This window comes from Hydra viridissima, unplaced genomic scaffold (genome assembly GCF_058129835.1).
Source record: "Hydra viridissima isolate aposymbiotic clone 2 unplaced genomic scaffold, HvirCarnegie_v1 scaffold_1, whole genome shotgun sequence".
NCBI classification, from domain to species: Eukaryota; Metazoa; Cnidaria; class Hydrozoa; order Anthoathecata; family Hydridae; genus Hydra; species Hydra viridissima.
In genome coordinates this window covers 9,308,779-9,332,782 of record NW_028324300.1, presented here as the reverse complement: position 1 = coordinate 9,332,782, position 24,004 = coordinate 9,308,779, and the positions used below count along the sequence as shown (strand labels likewise).

General features: G+C 27.9%; 5 protein-coding genes across 11 annotated transcripts in view; 2 read left to right on the top strand and 3 right to left on the bottom strand.

The window, feature by feature from the left end:
• The window catches only part of LOC149893253 (mucosa-associated lymphoid tissue lymphoma translocation protein 1-like), a 109,186-nt gene that overhangs the window by 64,141 nt on the left and 21,041 nt on the right, over positions 1 to 24,004 (top strand). The window lies entirely within an intron of this gene.
• LOC149893255 (uncharacterized) lies at positions 1,789 to 3,013 on the top strand. Its single transcript, XM_090067925.1, has one exon. It carries the CDS (start codon positions 1,985 to 1,987, stop codon positions 2,981 to 2,983), a length of 999 nt encoding a protein of 332 aa, XP_089924051.1. The 5' UTR covers positions 1,789 to 1,984; the 3' UTR covers positions 2,984 to 3,013.
• Positions 4,349 to 6,347, bottom strand: LOC145187725 (epidermal retinol dehydrogenase 2-like). Its single transcript, XM_080064189.2, has 3 exons — positions 6,065 to 6,347; positions 5,295 to 5,741; positions 4,349 to 4,784 (listed from the first exon to the last, which is right to left on the bottom strand). The coding sequence occupies exons 1-3, from the start codon at positions 6,345 to 6,347 to the stop codon at positions 4,486 to 4,488; spliced, it is 1,029 nt and encodes a 342-aa protein (XP_079920315.2). The 3' UTR covers positions 4,349 to 4,485.
• On the bottom strand, positions 6,123 to 6,953 carry LOC149893254 (UPF0235 protein C15orf40 homolog). The gene is made up of 2 exons (XM_090088947.1): positions 6,678 to 6,953; positions 6,123 to 6,599 (listed from the first exon to the last, which is right to left on the bottom strand). Exons 1-2 carry the CDS (start codon positions 6,820 to 6,822, stop codon positions 6,376 to 6,378), a joined length of 369 nt encoding a protein of 122 aa, XP_089945073.1. The 5' UTR covers positions 6,823 to 6,953; the 3' UTR covers positions 6,123 to 6,375.
• Positions 9,535 to 23,067, bottom strand: LOC145187815 (dynein intermediate chain 2, ciliary-like). Of its 7 annotated transcripts, XM_090088911.1 has the most exons (26): positions 22,876 to 23,067; positions 22,639 to 22,719; positions 21,972 to 22,016; positions 18,934 to 18,981; positions 18,319 to 18,447; positions 17,617 to 17,678; positions 15,637 to 15,698; positions 15,466 to 15,521; positions 15,143 to 15,244; positions 14,972 to 15,031; positions 14,392 to 14,433; positions 13,998 to 14,081; positions 13,571 to 13,655; positions 13,111 to 13,228; positions 12,433 to 12,476; positions 12,202 to 12,268; positions 11,803 to 11,888; positions 11,553 to 11,647; positions 11,366 to 11,455; positions 11,004 to 11,213; positions 10,743 to 10,849; positions 10,556 to 10,655; positions 10,334 to 10,388; positions 10,074 to 10,152; positions 9,930 to 9,981; positions 9,535 to 9,800 (listed from the first exon to the last, which is right to left on the bottom strand). In XM_090088911.1, the coding sequence occupies exons 5-26, from the start codon at positions 18,433 to 18,435 to the stop codon at positions 9,705 to 9,707; spliced, it is 1,869 nt and encodes a 622-aa protein (XP_089945037.1). In that variant the 5' UTR covers positions 18,436 to 18,447; positions 18,934 to 18,981; positions 21,972 to 22,016; positions 22,639 to 22,719; positions 22,876 to 23,067; the 3' UTR covers positions 9,535 to 9,704. The 7 variants fall into 7 exon arrangements, 5 of the variants coding, with proteins under 5 accessions (XP_089945037.1, XP_089945031.1, XP_089945044.1 ...); XR_016452940.1 differs by lacking the exon at positions 21,972 to 22,016 and having other exon boundaries at positions 10,330 to 10,388; positions 22,876 to 23,047; XM_090088905.1 differs by lacking the exon at positions 21,972 to 22,016 and having other exon boundaries at positions 22,876 to 23,046.

The window sequence follows — 24,004 nt, the reverse complement described above, 5'->3', positions numbered from 1 at the left end:
AAATTTCGTTTCGTTGATAATAATTGTTTTTTAAAAAAAGCGGCTATACATGATGGTATGCTGTAAGATATTTCCGTTGTCCCAACTTGACTCAGCAGCTTTGTCTCAGAGATTGGGTGGTGGGCTGCAGCTTTGCGTTTAAAAATGTTCCAGCAATTTTCGATAACATTGAGATTTGGCAAGGTCGAAGGCAAGTTGGGTAGAATTTCTACTCCATTGTTGACAAACTATTTTTTTGTCACTTTTGCTATATGATGTAATGCTGACTCATGCTGAAAGGTTATACAACCACTCAACTGCATGTGGGTTTTAACAGTAGCCTCTAGAACTTCAATGTATTTTGCTGTTTTAACCTTCACGCTCTTCCCAAAAATCTCAAATCCATAAGATCCTACTGCTGTTATCCCACCCCGAGCCATAATTGATGGTGGATGTTTTATATCAGAAAAATTTTACGAAGGGGGTCCAAAAGATGTATATCTTTTTATATTTACATATAAATATAGAAGTTACTACCACTTTTTTGTCAAATCCGGGGAAACGTTTTAGTTTATTATAATTTGCAGGACAGAATTCTGATTTTAATTGCTGTTACCATCTCCTTGTTAACAACAATATAAATCAGAACTGCTATAAATTTATCTTTTGTGCTTGATTATATAAAAATATTCCTCAAGAGAATTTCCTTCACGGTTTCTTCATTGTGAATATTCCTCTAAAATTTGCACATTGAGAATCATCATACTTTTACTTTAAAATGTCTAAACTATTTTTTACAGATAAGCACTGTAGTAGAAAGGAATGTGTATCTCGATTGTAAATACAAGAATGTGTCTCGATTGAAACATGTATATTTAAATTAGAAAAAAATGTTTCAAGGCGCCTAGGTTTGTTCTTTTGTTTTGGTACTAAGGATTATGTCTTTAAAATTCAATTTTAGTTTACAGTTAATTTTTATGGAAAATACATCTTAACTTTTAGCGGTTACTTAACTTTTAGCGGTTACTTAACTCGTGGCTACCACGAGTGTTATTATCTTAAAGGTAAAACTTAAGAAAATTTGTAAACAATTTTTTACTTCTTTGCATAACAAGCAACCATCTTATAACAAATTTATCTTCTATAATCTTTTTGAAACCTTTTTCTATTCTTTCAAACAAAAAATTTAAACTATGATGTTTTAAAAAACATTTTAAATTTTTTTTACATAAGCAATTTAGATCGGGTCCATTGCTTTGAAATTATTAAATTTAGCAAACTTAAATAACCGCGTTAGTTAATGCTCACACTTCTACGAAATTTTTAAAAACAAACGTTCAAATAAATTTGGAAATTGCAATAGTTGAGAAAAATGAACCATTAGAATAATTTTAGTATTTAGCATAATAACAATGGTAACTATGTAATAGCATAATAGTTATTTAACAATTGTAATAACTATAAATAGTATTTCAAAATTATAAATATGATAATTATAATATTTTTAATATGGTTTTAATAGTTTAGTTTAATAATTAAGATAAACTTAGTAATTAACAATACAGTGATCACATTCAAAGTTTATTGTTATTATAAGTTGCTAAAGTAAAAATGTCGCGTTTACTACTCTATGGGCCTGTATACACCTAAAAAAAATGTATAACTTTCTTTTTTGTGTATACAGGTATACCATATATTCTACCGTAGAAAAATATTAACCGGTTTTAGAGGATGTATTTTTCTAACATAATATACAAGTTGATAATTACCGATAATTGTCATCGCATGGAAATTGTTCTTTGTTTAAATTGACTAATTTGACGTCAAGTTCTTAAAGCTGTTGCTAAAATTAAGGTAGAAAAATAATTTCAAAGAAAATCCTACAAGAGAAAAGTTTCTACTTGATGTCAATTGTTCCGTTAATGATTGCGAGGACAGTACAGCTGAGTAGACTCGGCAAGTAAAGACCAAATTAAATTATTGCCAGTCTTTTGGACATAAAAATATGAATGGCTTATTCCTTAGGATTATTTTTTTATGTGCTTGTTTTACATTCTCTTGTTCAAACAATTGTACTTGGAGTTTCCGCCCAATAGTAGAAGATTTAACTCGTGGATTACTATCTATAGATGTCTCGAATCCATCAAATGAAATACAAGAGTATTCGCAAAGTCTCGATTGTCCAACTCTAGAAATTATAAATTATCAAACTGTTAACTCAATTTTTACAGTACCAGCAAGAGAAATGCGACAGCTACCAGTTGTACTTGAAATATTGTCAACAGCTAGTTTGACAAAACATAGCTGCGTCTTAAAGCAGTGGCCAAAAAACAGGCAAAGCCAGTTTTATATATGCAACATTCCCGTTCTGACTTACAAAGGAACTGAATTTCTTCTTCCTTGTAATAAATCAAATTTAGGAACATTTGATCTACAAACTGTGGTACCTCAGACTGGCAGCATGATAGTCAGGCTGCAGCATTCCGGAGAACCAACAAGTTATACAGCTCAAATAGAATGCTCACCTAAAGTCAATTTTATCTATGATGGTTTTATTTATAAATTTTTGACTGACCAAAAAGTTTGGGAAATACCGTTGGCACCTAATTGTTCAAATGCAATTAATATTAATTATTTTGGAACGTGCGAGCTGTCAATTTACTATTTATGTCAAGAGCTCATACCAGTTCAAAATTTAAAATTCTTATATCAAGAAGGAAATGTCGACAGTTGTCGTACACAAATAGATGAGCTTGCAGCGTTTTTTGACTTTGAAAAATCTTTTCCTGTGGTTTTATTGATAATATTTCTTTTCTTTATAACACTTATAGCTATTCTTGGTTTAAAGTATTGGCTTATTACCGCAAAGCTGGGTTCACATCAGGCTCGAAAACATCTGAAAACAGAGCTGGCAAATGCTTTTACGTGCTGCTGCAATAGAAAAAAAGCAACGGAACCAACAAAACAGTTTCCTGGAAATGCGACTAAAGAGCAAAGCTTTTAAATATTATCCATAATAAAATGCTAAAGCAAATAATTGTTTTTTGATAGTTTTAATTATTGAAATAAAACTGAAGATATAACGTTACAGTGTAATTACATGTATATCTAATTATATGCCAAACGTTGTATTGTAATTTAACTGTATTCATATTCAATTTACTTAGAATTCTGCAATTCTTCCAAAAACCTTTGTGTTATCACTAACAAAAACCTTTGTGTTATCACTAACAAAAACTTTTGCGTTATCACTAACAAAAACCTTTGTGTTATCACTAACAGTTTTGAAACTACATTTAGCGAGAGTACTGAGACGTCAATATGCATCTTTCAAATTCAAAATTATTTTTCTACCAAACATATAGAGCTAGACATACAGACTCGAAGCTCGAATAGGCTCGTGTCGAATTTCTAATGTTTGTTTTAGCTCTTCTCTCAGGGTTATATAATTTTTGTGTCAGAGATTTATAATCTCTGCTTTAGCAAAAAAGAACATTTTCTAGTTCAGACCTAGTTGTATTAAAAACATGACAAAATCCAAATTCTAACAGAGCAGAGAAGCTATATTTCATCATATATATATATATATATATATATATATATATATATATATATATATATATATATATATATATATATATATATATATATATATAATGAACCTATTAGTAAGAAACTGAGAAAAAATAAAAAAATCAATTTTTTATGAAAAAAAAATAGGTTCACTTGTCTATTTGTTCTCAATTAGTTAAATTTTGATATTAAGAAAACCAAATTAAATTAACTGAAAACTTGCTGAGTTTCATATGAAAATTCACCAAAGTTAATCTTTTTTCATTAATTGCTTAGACTTTTTGACCTCATTGCTTTGTTTTAGTTTCTCCAGTACCTCAGATGTTCTTTATTCAATTTTCAAAAGAGAATCTTGATGATGTCATAAAACATTCTACAAAATTACTTTTTAAGTGAAATTTAATTTTACTTTCGTGAGTTTGAAGTAAATATTTTTGAAATATATATATATTTTTTTTACTAGAGTGAAAATTTTACAGTTTCCTAAGACACAAATAAATTTGTTCAAATAAGTTGTCGCGTGTTGTATTCTGTAGTATACACCACGCGACACCTTTTTAAAGATTTTTTGTTTTAGTTAAATAAGAGCAAAAGAAATAAAAAACCGTTAAACCGTTCACCATTTTTTTCGTTTACTCTTCTTCCAGTTTATTCAAAGAAAGATATAGAAATATCAAAACATCCTTTTTTGTCATTGAGTTTTTATACTTCGCGTGGGGCCCGGCGCTTATTCGATCTGGCGCAGAGCGCAAAAAAAATATTATACAATATTTTTTAAATAATAATCAAAAAAGAGTTTTGTCTTTTATCATGTTCTTTTTCTAATACACCTTTAGCCACCTGTGCTTCCAAATAATGCAATTATCAAACGAACTAGACGATTTCTGATAAATTTTCAAATTTATTAAAAATAATATTAAAAAAGTCAACTATCTATTGCTTTTTCTTGCCAACAAATGTTTTCATTGACAGATTAATTTTGAGAAAATCAACAATTACGTCAAAGGAAAAATCAGGTAGAACAGCCATGAGTGCAATAGAGAAGTACAGGATTCTGGGTATATATAAAGTCGTTTGGTTTCGTTCAATTGCATCAATAATTCTATCAGTTACAAAGTCTGGATCTAGTACATTAAGCAAGAACATATTTTTAAAACGTGTTGTAATTCCTTTAAACATATCTGTGGAGATAAGAAAAGGAAGAACAGTGGTGCAATGGATCCCAAACTTACCTGTAGAAATAAAAAAAAAGACAAAAAGAATAACAATTTTTAAAGAGCAATTTTTCATTTTTTTTTTTTTACTTCATTTCCTTCTAAATATTTTTGAAGAATTTATTCATATAAGTATAATATTTTTATTAAGCTAATGAATGAGTACATTTGTTGAATCTATTCTAAGCCATTCAATAGAATCTCATGAAGCTAATAATTAATAATAGTTTAAGATCATAACAGTAGCGAATAGATTTATCAAATATGAATAATTAATATAGTTTTATATTTTAACATATACTTTTAAAATATAATTTTTCAAATTTCATGGAATATTTTATTTTTATTCTTTTTAAATATACCTCTTTATACCTTTATATATATTTTACTATTTTTGTCAAGTAAATATCAATCTGTTTTTAACAACCAGCTATATAAAAATTGTTTTTTTATAAAGCTAGTTAAAAAAGTGTGGTGTCTAATTAGCGAATAATTAACATATAATTGCTACTAAAAACTAAAACATACCCATCACTCGTATTTCTTGTCTCAATGATCTCATAAAGTTTACTGCTGCTGCCTTAGAAGCACCATAATCTGAAACTCCAGCCATAGAATCTAACCCCAAAATAGAGGCAACACTTATTATGTGACCATGATTTGCATCTAACATGTGAGGCAAGAACTGCTTTACAATCCAAAAATGTGATAGGATATTTACATTAAAAGTTTTTTGAACATCATTGGGTTCCAAATCAAGAAAATACTTTCCATTCACAATGCCTGCATTGTTAATAACCATCGTTGGATGACCAACTGTTTCAACTATTTTACTTTTAACTGTAGAAACCTCCTCATAATTTGAGACATCACATTTAAAGGGATATGCCACTTGTTGCACTGAAGATTTGTTGAGAGAATCTGCAAGGTCTTTTAAACCACAATCATCAATATCTATTAAAACCAGAATGCACTCTAAAAAAAGAAATGATTTGATGACAAATTTTTTTTGTCTTTGAAACTATTTCATAAGTTCTATAAATTGAAAAATTGTTCATTTTTTAAAGGATGTTAAAATTCTTCAGTATTTTTTTCTGATTTTAACAATTAGAAATGCTTTTATAGTATGATTTTTTTATGAGTTTTTTTTTGTTATAAAGATAATAGTTATTTCATAATTTTATAACAATTTCAAGCATTTAGTTTTTAAAAAAACAAAATTAGAAAAATACAGTTTTACTTTAACTTTTTTACAACAGGGATTGCATGTAAATATTTAACTTAGTAACTTTACATACCCTTTTTTACTAACTTTGTTGCCAATAATTTACCAATGCCACCAGATGCTCCTGTGAGAAGTACAACTTCATTCTTTAAGTCTTTGTGATGAGCGTAGAAAAAGTTTAGCCATGATTTTAAAATGTAAACTAATACCAAATTAATGGAATAAGAAAATTCTAACAGAACAATTGCAAACCACTTTACAAGAGAAATATTTTTATGCATGTAAAAAACGCCAAATGCTAAAAGTACACAACATAAAAGGTATAGCAAAATGTAAAGATTTTCTAACACAAACATGAATCAAAACCGAATCTAGTCAAGGATGCTAATGACTTTTTAACTCAGTTTCTAATATACTCCTGATATCCTCCTCAGATAAGTTTGATGAAACTTTTATTGTTTTAACTCTTGACTTCCCACCACGTTCAAGACAAATATCACTTTTTCGTACTTTTAACAAACTTTGAAGATATGTCAAAAGTTCAGCATTAGCTTCTCCTTCTTTTGGTTGAGCAGCTAACTGTATTCCAATACATTCAACAGATATATCTGTAAAAATAAGTATTACATATAAATATTGAAATAATTTTTTAGACATTTAAATATACTTATTTAAGTAAAGTTTACCAGTCACTTTATTTTTTTTAGCACCAGGCTTAGCGTAAATCTGCAAAAGTATTTCTCCTCTCTTGTTCTTACTTATACTTTGTTGAAGAGCGGTTGCCAGAGCTTTAAACGAATTAAATGATTTCACAATAGGCTCCTTTTTCATGTTAAAATAGTTTTAATTCGTAAACAACTACATATTAATATATAATATTTATCTAACAAAAGCTTAATCGCAAATCTTAGATAAGTTAGAAAAGGGAATTATTAAAGGAGCACTGTGGGTGTAAAACAGACTCTTCTAGCGAGCCGTAAGATTAAAAAAAAGCTGTTTCCATTTGTTGGGTTTTGTGAATCTACTGTAAATAGTAGGGTCAGGTGAAAAAGGTATTAAAGAAGAGTATGCCCTCACCGTTGTTGATGGTTTCAAGGGTATTTGCCGAAAATTTCATTCATAAAATAAAAACTAAAGTGAAGATTTTAAAACAATTACCGCCTTCATAGTTATTCAGAAGTGTTAGAACTCAAATATAATCAATAAAATATAACTTTTATAAACAATATTCGATTTAATTTTTTTTTTTTTTTTTTTTTTTTTTAATAAAACAGAGAAATATTTTAAAACAGGTTTGATACAAGTTAGAGAAGAGTTTTAGAATTTTGTTAACGAACTGGAATTTTTAAAACCACTTTTTTTTGTAAAAGAAAAAATTAAACCCAAACGGTTTTTTATAAATGTTAAAAAACTAATTCTACATTAAAACTTAAAAATGAGCCTAGATAAACCATTAAGTATGTACATATTTTAAGATTTATCGATTCACCATATTACAAAGGTTCATTTTGTTTTTCACATGTGGAAATTGGAACTTTTATAAACGTTCGCAGTAAGCACCTGCTCTTTTATGTTAAAGTTTCATATAAATAAAAAAAAGTTTAAAAGTACGCAAATAAATAAAAAAATATTTAAAAAATCCAGTTATTTTGATTAGCTTAAAAGGTAATCTGAAACATACTTAACATCAGGGAGGGGAAAGAGTTTTTGTCTTACACTTTGAATAGCAGCTCAATTTTTCTAAGAAAAGGTATAAGAACTTGTTACGTGGTTATGTCAGAGAACCAAGCTCAGTTATAACTTGCGATAAGGAGAGCAAAAATTGTGTGAAATAATGCACAAACATTTGATTGAATAACTATTGAAGCACACTTTGAATTTTGGTATGATACATGTTGTATCGAATTCTCCATGTATACAGTACAACGTGTACCTACCGTACCCCTTTATACCTTCATATCCCTTTGTAACGCAGCTGCGCATGGGTGATAAATAGTATTAGCACACTTGCTATGAAATCATCGTGCTTTCATACAAATTTAATACAGTGTACACTTAAACGATTTATACAAGTAAGATTGTGTGTAGAAGCTTGGTTTTCTTCTTTTAGACCATTTTCTTTGTAGATAGTAATTGTAAATTACTATCTACAAAGAAAATGGTCTGAAAGAAAAGACTTTTATTAAGGTGCCTACAATTTGAAGAATGCTGCTCTAGTACCTGTGGATAGTATCGTTCTGCTTCAACTGCTTATAAAATTTCGCTCGACCAAATAATTTATCAAGGCATTAGATCGAAGTGGTAAAATGATCAGAGTGGTGTTTCCTAAACCATTATATGCCAAGGCTTTTTACACAAACATTTCTAAAAGGAATGTATTTCATGGGAAACTCAAAAGAAAATTATGAAGAACTTGTATCAGGTGTTAAAGCTCCCGGAAATGAGAGCAACTTTCATAAAATATCGAAACAGAAGCTGAGTTCTAAAGTTACTAAAAAGCAAACCATATGGTAATGAATGGTGAAATATACCTAAATAAATTCTTTAAGAAAATGTTACTAGATTTATACGTTATCATGATGATATCAAATATACATTTACGAGCTTATTAAATAAGCAATTGAGTATACGCATTACAATTTATATGATTCTATTATACGTATTACAACTTATATAAGACCGCTTCTTACCCAACGGAGGCTTCTTCTGGGTTCCTTCATTTTCATTAGAACACTCAAGTTACATTCTAGTAACTTTTTCAGACAGACCTGTCCGAATTTAACAAATTTCTTGAAGATTTTTTAGTATCTTACTTTCGATATTCCATATGTGGTGATCCTCTGTGATAATTTGGCCTTCTTAGAGTTTCCATAAAAAAAAAATCAAAAAAATTTCGGGTTCATTTTTCAGGGGGGGCCACAATGTTGACGTGCTACTTTTGATAGATATGACAACATATTTTTACATGAGAAGCGTGACTGACTGATTAAAAGAGAAAAGGCATTGACTGTGGATAATAAAAAGAATGCTCCAAATGTATCTATAGCTTGCCCTAATAATACATTACAACAAACAAGATGTTTTAGTTACACACAAATCAAACAACGGTGGTGTGTGTACCGCTATTTTCGAAAAATGTCTCGAATGAAATTTGACCAAAAATATTGGTTACAATATTTTAACTTTTTTATCGATATTTTGAAAAAAATCCTATTATTAAGGAGATGTTTCAGTTTAACGAAAGAGATACATGGGATGACCTGTGAAACTGCCTTCTATACGGTTTATTTTTGTTTAATATTTTCAGTTGTTTGTATTTAACATTTGCTAAAAAATATTTTTAATTAACTGTTAGTTTACGCATATAGCTAACATGAATACTATGTATTCACACACCAGGTTAAATGAGATTTTTATTGATGGTAAGGCAGGGGTAGGACAGGATTTTAAGGCGGTAACGAAATGAAAATTCTTATCCGGTATATAATAAAATGAGCGAACAATATTTAAAAAACGCTCTAATTCTAAAATCAGGAACATAACTGAGGTATTGCCTATTTTTTGTTGTTAACATCCAATAACACAATAACAAACTTGTTAAATAAACAGTCATAAAATATTATTCTGCATTTAAAATTTAATAACTTATTTACGAAATTATGTTAATATATTTTCTCGAAAGCACATATAAAACTAGTAAAAAAAGGTAAATACTATATAAAGCCTTCTAGCTTCTCAATTGGGTCGTGAACTAAACTCAACAGCTTCTCGAATTTGGCGATTTCATTTTCCGGACCTTTGCTACGTTCCTGATAAACAAATACCCAAAATGTTGAATTAATAAAGCTAACATTACAAAAAACTTTACAAAACACTTTAAACTCGTATACAAAAAATTAAAAAAAAAAAAAAAAAAGCCTTAAATTAATCTCTCGCACCTTCATGGCTTTTCTTAAGTTAGGAGAGAGCTTTACTGAAGTCACGTACCCTCTAAAAGAAAAAAAAAAAAAAACAATTTTGTTACAAAATGCCACTTAGCTGCAACTTCACAGAAGATTTTTTTTTTAAAAAAAAAAAAATACCTATCGTCCCCAATTATAACTATCGGATGAATTTGGTTAAAAGAGACATGCGTTAACTTAGTCTTCCCTTTTTGAACGACTAAAAAGAAATTTAGAATTTAGAAATCAGATTACAAAATTTTTTTTTCCGGGAGAACTAACGAGTTTCATACTATTGAAACTTATAAGTGAAATAACTTTACTAAAGAAATGTTTTGCATTTAATCATTCTAATTAATTTAAAAAGTCAACTTTATTTTAAACATAAATATATCACCTACTCTTCTGGTCGCAGATTGGTTCGTATTTGTTTACATTTAAGTCGAAAATTACAACCTACGGTAAATCATTTATCAATTAAATACAACATAAAGAAATATTATTAAATAAAGCAATTTTTATTAAATTATAACGTAATTGCTTTACAGAGTTTTGGTAAATTTTTTTAGAAGAAAAATTACATTAATAGATTTGTACGTAAATTTGTTTAAAATAAAAATTACTTTTCCATCAGCAGTGACTGCAGCAAAAACTGTCGCAGAATATGGCGCCCAGGCTACGTCTCCAACAGGACTTCCCAAATTATATGTGAAAATAGCATCGCTAAAGTCAATGAAAACAAACAACAATCAAAAGTCAATATATCGTATTGCAAATGAAATTAAAAGAATGGAATGCAAATCACCCTACCTACATGTGTGATCCCAAATTTTTACAGTCCAATCCGCACTGCATGACATAAATATCTTTGAATGAAAATAATTCCAACGAACAGCGTACACTGCCATATGATGTGCCTTGCATAAGAAAAGGTCATTTGAAAGAAAAACACAAGTTCAATTCTAATACTGTTATTATAAATCCTCAACTTCTGCCATTTAACATTTATTTCTAACATACATTTTCATTTATTTCTCATATGTTTCTAAGGAATGTTTCTGAAAAACCTACATTGAAAGTGCTAAGATAATGGCTTGAGTAAGCTTTTGAGCACTTTTGTATTTTTCCCTCTTCAGTGCCCACTAGAAACAAGTAATCAACTGTTTTATGGAAGTCAAAGCACATGCCACACCCTAATGCTTTCATTGTTGCATCTTGAAATTCATCAACAAGATTTGTTCCCAACCAAAGTTGAATGATTTCAGTGTGCTGTAGTTCATTCTAATGAATTTAAGTTCAAAATGGCTTATAAGTAACAAACTAAATTTTAATCCAAATATTTAAAATGAAAAATAACTCGATGAGCCTAAAACATATAACTGTAATAAAACAAAACTGTTAGTGATAGCAACTTGTAGCAACAAAACTGATACTTTAATAATTGTCCACAACACGATTCTTCCATCAGAAGAAACGGAATAAAAGTTTAAGTTTCCATCAAGATCATCTTTTTGCCATCTCACCTTATAAAATATTATAACTAATGTACACTATCATTCTCATGATAAAAAAAAACAACACAAAAACACTGCATAAGAATATACACCAACACTAATTCACCTCCCAAACTGGATCTGTATGTTTTCCTAACTCAGTTGTAGATACGTGAATTGGCCTATCTTCTTTACTTTCCAGATTGTAAACAGCAACAGAACCTTAAATAAGATGATATTTTTCAATTAAAGATTATTTCATTATCATCATTATCAACATTTTAATCTGACAGACCTCCTGCCTTTATAAAGACACATCTCATAAACTCTTAATATTAGTAAATATCATTAACAACTAAAATCATAAAAACTCTGACCATCATAAAATCCAACAGCTATCAAATTTGAATATGAAAGATGAATATCCAAGCACATAACACCCCAATCTGTCATAAATATACGCCTAAATTTCAAAATTTAAAATTACCATGCAAATATAAATTCACCACTCAGCATTTATTGTTAAGTTTATTTGATATCAGAAAATTATTTAAAGAAAATTTAAATCACAATTTGGTGACTATGGCAACTTACTTTAAGAAACATAAAAAAACAGACACTTTTCTCAGACATTCATCATGCAGTTATAATAAAGGCATTTCATTCCTTTTTTAAATAAATTTTCAAGTAAAGTTAATATAATGGGTCTCAAAAATGTAAAACCATAATCAGATTGAGTCCAAAAATCAAAGATGTAAAATACAAAAAAAACTTACTCAGGATAAGATGGATTCTTTAAACTATAAAAGCAAATAAGTCCATTATTTTGCTTTAAGAACTCATCTAAACAAAAATATTTTAAAATCATTTATTTTTGTATGCACATGATTACAAAAATTTACATCATTTTAAGTACCAACAAAACAGTCATTCTTTGCTATGTAATCAATATACAGCAAAGAATGACAACTTAACAATATGGAGAAGTATATAACACAGCTACTCACATGACCCATAACCTACTGCAAACAAATCTTCATAACTTGGTGACCTAGAATATTTTAAATACTATTTTAAAAATTTGATTATCAGAGTTAATGTTAAAGTTGCATTTAGTTTTATAATAATTTCTTTGTAATGATTAAACTCTTTTTTGACCCTTCTCCCTTGATCATTTTACTTATCAGATGATTTGTAGCTAAAAAAACTCAACAACCTACTTTAATAATCTATTTAATGCTTATTTAGTTAGGTTTTGAAGCATACCAATCTCCACAGAAAAATGTTCTTTAAATTCACAGAAGTTTATACATTTAAATGCTAGTAAAATTTTTTACCTTTCATAGCAATAAAAGGCACATGTAAAACTTAATTTGAATTATCCCTATACTCAAAGTAAAATCAGATTCAGAACTTTTTACAATTAATAATGCTATTACAATTATTAACATTTTTATAAATGTAACACTTACTTTAAAAGCATTTTTACCTAATTTTTTTTTGTCATGAAACACACTTTTACTTTTAAGCAGGAAACGCTATGTGCACATGTTTAGTTTATACAAATTATAATTTACACATATAATTTTTCATCACTTAACTTTTCTTTAAAATTTATCATAGAACATAATTACCAACAGAAATGAATAACAACTAAAAAGCAACAACTCAAAAAAATGTTTTACCATGTGAGAGCTGTTACAGTCATTTTCTTTGTTCCTTTATAAGAAAACTTCCATAAAGGCAGAACTGTACCTTCATTTTCACGATATTCATCAGATTCATCTTCCCAATATTTAAAATCTATGTATATTATGATGTATGTGTGTGTACATATATATATATATATATATATATTCAATTGCAATAAATGAGATTTAGAATAAAAACCAAATTATCTGAGTATAGATGAGTTAGATGAACATAGTGTTGGTGTTCAACTTAGATCTACAAAATTTAACTCTTAAAAATTTTTCAAAAATCTTATCATTGCAGTTTTAATGCATCTTTGAAGACACAATTGATCAAACTTTGTTCTAAAAAGGTCAGAAATCAAGGCGAATTCAAGTAATGAAGTTGGAAAATAACAAGAGCATGAAAAAAATATTTATTAACTAATAAATAATTATCTCAAAACCATCTGACCATGTGCAATTTCATCAAATGTGTTCTGGTTAACCATCCTCTCTATGATCTTGGAAACTTTACTGACACACGCAATTTCATCATTCTTTAATTAAAATAAAGCTTAATTTTCTAAATCATTTCATTCTTCTTAGTGTACATTAGGGACAGTAAAAAAAAAACAACAAAAAACAAAATAATGTTTGAACATAGCATGATTTCTTTTATTGTGAGTTTAGGTGTTAGTGTGACTCATGGAAAATTTCAGAGTCATAGGAGCACTGTAAAACTTTGCACATTAACATTAAAAACTACTTTTTCAAAAAGCAATTATAACATATATACTAAGAGTGTAAAATTAAAATAGTAAACTTATATATTATTGGTAATCAGAACTTATATACTATTGGTAATCAGAACTATACACATGATGTAAAAAAAGATTTACCATGACTTCAGTTGTAACACTTTTTTTTTTTCTATCATTATCCTTTTTAGCTGATTTTTTAATATCCTTCTCTTTCTCCCTCTCCTACAAGCAGTTCAAATTTTTTTTATTTTGTTATTACTAAACTTATACATATTACAATCAAGAAAATTTCTTTTTTCAAAGTAAGTAGATATTTTTTTAGTTATATTCTTAAATTTTTTTTTTAGTAGACTTTCATAATATAGTTTATACATTTTATTGATAAAAAAATTTGAAACTCAAAATGAATTTATTGTCTACATTCAGATAACATCATTTCAAAAGATGTAAATGTATAACATTAAAAATAGTAGGTAATAAAAAATAGATATGGAAAAAATATAGCAAGTTTATTTAAAGTTTAAGGTTTTACCTGTCTTTTTAAATCATCTACATAGGCATCATAAATTTCCCACTAAATAAATAAAATCACCAATAACGTCACCACATCATCAATTTTCAGAAGCTTTTGAGTAATCTGTGTTATTGGAATTAATGTTAATTATAAAACTAATGTATAGACCGAAGAAAACATGCATCCTTAACAAGTCAACACATTAGCTTTTGTTGTAAAATTTTCAAAAGTTTTCTCTTAAATAAGAATAAAAAAACTTGATGGTTTGAATCAATTAAAAATTGTTAAAAAAGAATATTTCCAATAACACAGCAAAAAGCAACAAACGTTTGTTTAGCAACTTTTAAGTTTTTAAAAAGTCTTCTTAAGCCTTGAACTTGACTTTTATTATATTTCAATATTTCTAATACTTGAGTTTATTATATACATAACTTTTGGTTTATGCAAACCTGGGACAGTTTTATAAACAAACTATACTATATATATTTTTTTAAGCAAAGGAGTTGCTCAAACCTTTTAGTTTCAAATAAATTTCTCCATTAAAAAACTAGTCTTATTATTCTTTTAATCTTATTTTTGAGCTATTTGCCTAAATTACCTGATTAGCATTAGCAGAATAATTTTTTCTAGGAGGTGGTTCTGTTGCTGTCCCACGCTCCTAAAATATGAAAATTAGTAAAATATACTTTACATTTATCTTATAAAAGCCTATTTATACATAATAGTTATTTTTACTAATAAAATATACTCTGGAAGTAATTAAATATACTCTGGAAGGGTTGTTGAATGTTTGTGATGCTCTTTCACAAAAGTTAAATTGGTTTGTGGCTTTCTGTGTTGACGTTTTTGCAACCATACTACCAAGCACGATCTACACAAAAAAATTAAAAAAAAAAATTAATGGAAAAGTTTTCTATTGACAGCAGTTACGTAAAAAATGAAGAATTGCTGATAGATGATGATTGTACTTTATTACAATCACTATTATTTTCAAATATTGAAAAAATGAAGGTATCAGCTAAAAAAAACTTCCTTGTTTTTATTTATGACAAAGAAAGATGATATGAATTATCTAAAATAAACTTCAGTTACACTATCTTCAATATGTTCTTCTATGTGATCTTCATCCATCAGAGAGTGTTTTTCTTCTAAATCAACAACAACAACAAAAAAGAAATATTATTATAAGTCGAAATAGAAATAAATAAAAACAAGTACTTTAATGATTTTATATTTCATAAAAGTTCACAGAAAAACAAATACCTCTATTTCCACCAGTTGACATTTGCTTCTGAGCCTCTTCAGAATCTTTGTGAAGGAGATTTCTAAGAATAATTATTGTTGAAGAAACTTGAAGATCACTTTATTGCGATAAAAGACATATCTGATTAAAATAACTTCACAAATTTCTCATGACATTATTGTTTAGTTTTATCATTAAAATACCTAATTATAAACAGAAAAAAGTTTTTTGCAGTGCTCATCACTGGGATTAGATATTCACCTGTCATATAATTTTTACTTTACTTTTAACCTGTGTTGTTAAAAGTAAATGAGAAATTACGTGTAAAAGCCTATTTTTTGAAAAAAAGTTAAATTAAAATAAAAATCTAAATTGTGTCTTTGAAAAACTGACTATACTAATTGCATATGTATTGCATTATTTCAGATTATGAAGAACAACATTTGTAATGAGAGTATATTTTAAAATAAAATATATTTTAATGACAGGCGACTTTCCAAATATTCCTAAAGCATTCAGATTTTGTTTTATTCTGTATTTTCTAGGCAATTCTGCATCCTATTGCATAGTTTTCTCAGATGAGAAGCAACTCCTAGCTTACTGATTTGAATCTCCTTTTGGCAAAAATTCCTCTTCAGGAAAGGCAGAACTTCAGTGATTCCATAGCCTGACAATCTAACAATAAATTTTTTCTGTACTCATATTTGGAAAATTTAGATGATGATGAAATAATGAAATCCACTTGTCAAGAAGCTTTTTGAATAAAGGAGCGTCTAGTGCATATGTTAGCCTGGGCAATTTTGGAATCATTTTTAATGTCTGTGAATGCCATATAGATTGTTAAAGATGTTTATTTATTCTGGTATAAACTCCTTTCTTTATGTCAGTATTTGAGGTTTCCAATTATTGTTTCATTTAGCACCTATTCCAGAAGGTCTGTTGTTGAGTTAGTGTGCTATTCTCCTGTGAAACTAACCCATTGTGGTAATCCAAACAGATTATTTTTGCCTGCACAATTAACACTTACATCTATTCTTCTTATACCATCTGTTAGCTTTTTTCTTTTAGTGAGTTCTTGAACAATTTTACAATTAAAGTGGAGTATCGTTGGGGATCCTTTCATGTTTTTAATTGAATCTCTAGCTTCACTTGCTGTTTCTTGTATCACATTTTTCTTAACCTTTTAGACATTCAATTCAGAAAACCCTTTAGTAGTGAGGCCAAGGTTTTAACTATGTATGAAAGAACATCACTATGAGCTCTGACAGAGCCTTTCATAATTAGACCTTTAAAACATGATTGCTGTGTACTCTCTTTATCAGATAAGAGTTCATATAAATGCTTTAGTGTGTTTTAGTTAATGAAACTTTACTGGTTGCTGTATCATCCTGATTGACTGCTTTGGTAAATTGTTTAAGGCTCTAGGAATATTGAAATATATTTTAAAACATATCATAAAGTAAATTTTTTTTTTCATTTTCCAGCTGTATCAGTCAGTAAACTCAATTTAGCCATCTGAGTTATGGTTCAGATTTTATTATTTATGGAGTATGTTAATTTGATTATGGTCAGCTATTTTTAGTTTGTGATAAATATTTTTTTAAGAGAATGTTTCAGTTGATTATAAGTTTATAAATAAAAATTATTTTACATTAGTTCAGTAAATAAAAAAAATACCTTCTAGACATTAAACCTTTGTTTCATGATTCTTAACTATAATCTTAAAAAACTGTAAAGACTGCTTCTTAAAGACTGTTGTATAATCTGACCCAACAATCTAATATTATAATTTGTTAGTGTTGAGTTGGATGCAATCTTATTCAAAGTGAAGCGAACTTAATTGTATTACAACTCAAAGATATCTTTTTACTATCTTTATTGAGATAAGCAGCATGATAAGAGAAAATATATTTTAAACTGGATACCTAAATTGAATGCACTGGTACTTAAATGGGAGTTATGTTTAATAAATTAATAATAACAATAGTAATCATACAAACCCTTCCATGGAGAAATGAAAAGCTATTTGGTCAACATTTGCAATTGGTTTGTATTGTCTCTCCTTTAAATTAAAAATACAGACAAATGAAAATATTTTTTGTTAAAGTGAAAATTTAACAGGATTTTTTCAAACAAAATTGTATTAGAACCTGACTTAAGCAATTAATGCTTAAACAATACCAGTCTTACACTTGTGAATTGATAAAAGTAATTCAACTATTATAGGAAGTGACTATTTTGTCTCCTTTTTGCTTCTATTATAGCTTTGACATTTTATTATATTTAATAAATTATATATGAATAAACTATAATTTAAATAAACTATAACTTTAATTAAGAATTTATTTAAACTACAGATTATTTATTTCTAATTGCTATTTTTGGTAATTCTTATTATTTATTATGAATTATAAATATAAAATATAAAATAATATAAAATATTATATATATAATAATTTATGGTAAATTTAGTTAGTTTTACCTTCTGTAATAAAGTCAATCTGCATTACAGAAGGTGAAACAAACTGTATTATACAAATAACAAATTATGCTGGGTATATTGAATTGGGCTCTAACATTCAATAAATGCAAGGAAAAAAAATAATACAAAAAATTCTGCCACAACAATCAACACTTCTTTTTTGCTCTATAAGAAACAGGTTAATTTTTTAAAGAAAATTTAACAAATTTGAGAAACTTACCTTAAAGTTAAAGCGAACTATATTGTTAGGTGCATGAGGATTATTTGCAGTTAATATTCTTGTGAATTCTTCTTTCAGCTCAGCTTCAGTCAAAAGAAGTTGATCATCAGGTTTCATCAACTGCTTTGGCTAAATTTTACAAGTCTTGAAATAAAAGTTATTAGCACAATATAAACAATTTTTTTTTTCATCTTATTTATCATCTAGTAGTCAAACAAAATTAAAAGAAATTTGTGATTATATGTCCTGCTTTGCATCTTAAATAAGTTTCCTCAACTGTAATGCTTCATGAAAACTGACATGATTAAGGAACTAACACTTTTTTTGTAACCTTACTGATTTATATAAAACTTAACCTAATTATTGCAATCATTATTCAAAGATTAAATGAACAGTTTTCTTCTGGTTTTTTAATGTAGTTTCTCTTTTATCATTACCTTTTAAATTATAAGTAATATTTCAAAACTATAGACATTTTTATTGCAAAACAGCTTAAAAAATTAATATGAAACAGTTGAAAGCAATATTGCAAAACTCTTTAAATTATTACTGCAAAACTGGTAAAACCATTGTAAGCTAGTAACATAAAGCAAAAGTTAAAAGTAAATATAATACCTGAAGCCATTCATCCAATTCATCTATTTGAGTCAAATCATCATCATCCTTAGAAAAAAAAAAGCAGATTTAAAATTAACTACATAAAATATTACTAAATTTTCTCAAAATTTAGGTAAATCAAACCAATGGAAAAAAGATTTTATATAGGAATCAAACAAGACTGAGTAATCAATGATACTTTTTCTTGAACTCTTCATTTTTTCTTTTGCCTTTAACGAATTTCTTTAAACAAAATTTCATTTGACACAACTTGAAATTAATTTGAGTGATTGCATTTGCTTCAATTTTTGTACTTATTTCAAAAAAACTGCTTTAAAAATATATTGTCATGAACTATGATTGTTTTACTACTAATCAATAATATCTAATAAAAATGCAAATTCACTGGCCTTACTTGCCATGTATGTCTGGAAAAATGTATACATACACACGCACACATATATACAGGGTGCATCAGATATTTGAGAATATATTTTTCCTTTTTTTTTTAAATAATAAAAAAGGTAGACAAAATATTTTATTAAAAAATTACATGGATACATAAGCTAAAATATTGCTTAAGAATTTCAATAAATGAAATCCCCCTTTGCTTCAATACAGCTTCAATTCAAGACTTAAACTGACTGCAGACGTATATGAGATGGTCCTTACCTATGTTGCCTATTTTGTGACAATAAATGCTTTCAGAGAATCTTTAGTGTTATGGGAATGTTTATTAACATCACTCTCAGGTCTAGAGAGTTTGGAAGTCACAAGTTTGGGGTAGTCTTACTAAAAATAGTGTGGTGGTATCACATGTCCTTCATTGTAAGTATCCCCCAAATCCATAACAGATCCAGGAAGTTTTGTGTGCATGACTGTTGAAACTTCGGAAGGGTCAGAGAATAACCATCTGTCATTTCTTCTCTTCAACTTTTGATCTTAGTCGAAGTTTTTTTGTTTGAAAATAACCAAAGCATGTTTTTCTCATCAAGATGTATCAGTTACTTAACAGCCTTTTGAATCTTATCAAACAATTCTCTTTGGTGGTCTGTGACATAAACTGACCTCTCCTCATCAAATAAGACTTGTAGCAAAGATTTTCATGAACAGCCTCTGGAATTGTGGTTTATGAGACACTAGATAGACCTCATTGACTTTTGGGGGTTCTTGTTAATGATAGTCTGAACTTGCTGAATAAATTCAAGTGCTATATTGCAGTTGGAGCGTTACTCATGCTTTTTAAATTTAGTATCTTCATAAAAATCACCATTATTGTCTTCAAATACCTTGCAAATTTTAAAAACGAAATATCAAGCTTTAAGAAATTTTGCAATTTGTAAATTACTGTGTTCTGCCTGTAATGCTATTATTACAGCATGTCTTTTCATCTCTTGTGTTAGTTTATTATCTGCCATGATTATTACCTACAAAAATAGAAGAAGAAAAAAAAAAATGTAGAAATGTAGAAAATATGTGATGTTCTCAAACACCTGATGCACCTTGTACACACAATTATACATTCACATTTACTATTATGGTGTTGCAAAAAAACTTTTTTTAAAAAATTTGTAGCCTCATCCTCCAGAAAGTTTTCTTATGATCATTTGATACTATTTTAAAAAATATCATAATTTTTTAAGAACTTTTTGGAGTCCCTCAATTTCTATAAAAATCCTCAAAACCGCATGAAATGTAATGATTTTGTGTATAATATTGTTAACATGTTAATATATCACTGAACATGCATTTAATGAAATGAGAACATCTAATTATGTAGAATCTGTTAAAATATAAGAATCTATAAATAGAATTTGTTAAATACAAGCTAAACTATACTTGTATAGCAAACCAAAATTTAATAAAATCATCAAAATTAATTTAATAGGTAACATTTCAGATCATGCAGTTTTCACTTTATAATATGCACTAATAAAAAAGCTGTAACAGTCTGTAAGTGTAACTTAAAGTAAGTTTTTAATCTTGCTTTACAATTTGTTGTCATTTTTTGTAATTTTAGGATTGAATGTCTGGATCAATGCACAATTGTTTATTCTGGGAGTGGTAAATTCCAGGATGATGTACCATAAGTCCTGTGTAATCATCTTTAGGCCAGCCATCTGCAACACTTGATCATAATTTTCACCCAATCACTCAATCAACAGAATGTCATTAGAGTATCTGTAACTTTTCTACTAGAAAACCATGATACTTTTGGCAATATGATACTTTTGGCAATATGATAACCTTGCATTTGCTTTTCTTTGCACCATTTTTTGGTGCTAACGCATTTGATGTAAATGCTGTCATCATTAGTCAGTTGTCACTACACAGTTGATACTTTAGACAAAATGATAACCTTTTTCTCTGCATTACTTTTTGGCACCAATGCTTTTGTTGTAAGTTTGCTGTCAACATCAGATAGTTGTTTACTAACATGATTTAATATTTGATATAATCAATAGCATTGATATGGCTGATATCAAACAGTTTATCAGGTTTTTCAGTATAAAGTTTTTGTTTATGTAAATCTTTGTCATCAGATCTAGACTTTTCCTCATAAGTCTGACTTGTTTGCCTTAACAATCTTTAACCATCTTTATGATATGATCTTTCTATCTAACGGCAACTCTTGATATAGTCCAGAATGCCAAGACTTGGTTGCACATTCTGTCAGCATTGTCAGAAAGTAATAGTTTTTTTAGACATTGATGAAACACAAAGATTTTCATAACATCATGATTAGATGGAAGACCGGACCCTGTAATAGTTTTTGTAAAAATCAATCAGATAAGATCTTAACTCTGAGAAGTTTAGATTCTGAAATTATTTTGCAAATTAATTAGTATTGAAAAACTTTTAAATGTAAAAAACCAATTAAAATTATTTGTACATTAAATTATTTTATAAATTTTCCATTGTTATTCATTTATATGATACTATTTATTATCACTCAGTGACTAACCATCCAATAATAATCTAGTAGGTCTATGTAAAATTTAAGCATTAAACCAAACTATCTTAAATATAGAATGTGAGTTATAACATACACTTACCAAGTATTATTTCTGTTACAGCTCTCATCCAAAATCTATGATTAACTATTCAAAAAGTTAAAAAAATGTTAAATGTCTATAAGTTTATGGCTTTAAGAGACTGAATTTTCATATGATATATTAAACATTAGTATAATTATTGTAAAAATAACCATTGATTATATCAAAACCAGGCACTTTGAGAATATTTTGAAGATTTTTATGGAAATCCTTGAGGGACCCTTATATATTCTTAAAACATTCTGAAATTTCTTAAGTAAAATCACTAATAAATCTTTTGGAAGATGAGAGTAGTGCCTGAAAATGAAAAAAATAAAAATGTTAAAAATACTTTTTTTAAACATTATTTTAAGATAGGACTCAGTTTTGGGGGATATAACTACACATTCTCTTGCTAAACAACTGTCAGCTCAATCCATAAGTCCAGGTCATTTTCTTGATCTATCTTAGATGGCTTAAATTCTTGAATTTTATGTAGCTGAGTTTAATAGCACTTTAACCTAATAACCCAATCACTAATTGGTTTATTATGAAAATTAAATAATTTAAAAATCAGAAAGTTTGGGAACGATTAATCTGGAAAGGATATACTGCTGCTACAATTATACCAGGCAAACCATGATTGAATGTTACAATTTAAACCTTCATTATTGTTAACCACTCTTACCTTTTTTCGTTTCACCTTTAACGCGTCAATTTTAGATGGAGATCTTAGATTAGAAATAGATGGAGAAACTGCTTTCTTCTCCTAAAAAAAATGTAAGTCATTCTTAAGAAATAGAAATGATAACAATTGTTGCTTTTTTTGTTGTTGTTTTTTGTTGTTTTTTTTACGTTTTTTTTTTTTCACCCCTGCTAGACATTCTTGCTGCTAATGTTAAAAGTAAAAAATAAATTGTCTCACCCCAGGTACATTGACATTCTTTCCTTTTCCAACAGCTTTTGAAAGATCTTTCATTCTTTTAAAAGTGTGATCACCGTGCTTAGTAAAATATTATAATATCCGAATTTTTTTTTTCTTTTTAAAGTTTTTGAAACAACGAATAACACTTACATAAAGTTTTCAAATTTAATTTTAAATTTGAAAATACATAAGATTAGTTTGTCATTTTTTGTAGACTTCTGAACTTAATACAACTTTAATAATCTAGTAATATATATCTTGTTAATTAAGGTTAAAATTTAAATAAACCACCTATCATACTACAAAGCTAAATAACTTTTTTCGTTAAGGATTAATTATTTACTTATTTGAATGTAACGAGGTAGTTACTGATCTAAGCTACACACCACCATTCAAAAGAAAATGAATTGTTTGCTTTTGCTGATCTAGATATCCAATAAAATTACTTCAAAACTTAAAGCGACACCACAATTTTTATCAAATTTATTTGGAAGTTTTTTAAAAATCCGACATAACTGTAATGTACATTATTTTAACGACAGTTTTTACACTTTTGAGCGCCATTTTGTAACTAATAAACATGCATGTGATACAAGGTTATTGTTAATACTTCTGCGTTCTCCTAAAGTTACGATTTTGTATCTCCATTAAAACAAAACTGTGCTATATTAGTATGTTGTAGCGTACAAATATATTACAGGCTTTTTGAAATTGAGTTCACTATGTAGGAAATCACCTTGGAAGGTAATATTTAGTTGTGTAAGCAATAGTTACAATTAAATTGAATTACAGTCTGAACGTTTGAAGATCTTGACAAATTTTAGAACTTATTGTTGTCAATAGAAATTTATTATTGTTGTTGTTGTTAATAGAACTTATTGCTGCAAAGTTTGATTTTTATTTTACAAACCATTTGAAAACTTATGAAGAACAGGGCAGAGGACATCTTCAATAATGTTATCCTAAAGTGCTGAATGCAAAGTTGAAGAATGATTCAATGGTATTTAAAGAAATTTGTGCACATGGCGATTAACAGATGATTAGGTTGTTAAGAAGCTTAACAGTTTTTTAGCCACGAAAACAAACATATTCACAACCGTCCACGTGTCATTCAAATGACACTAATTTT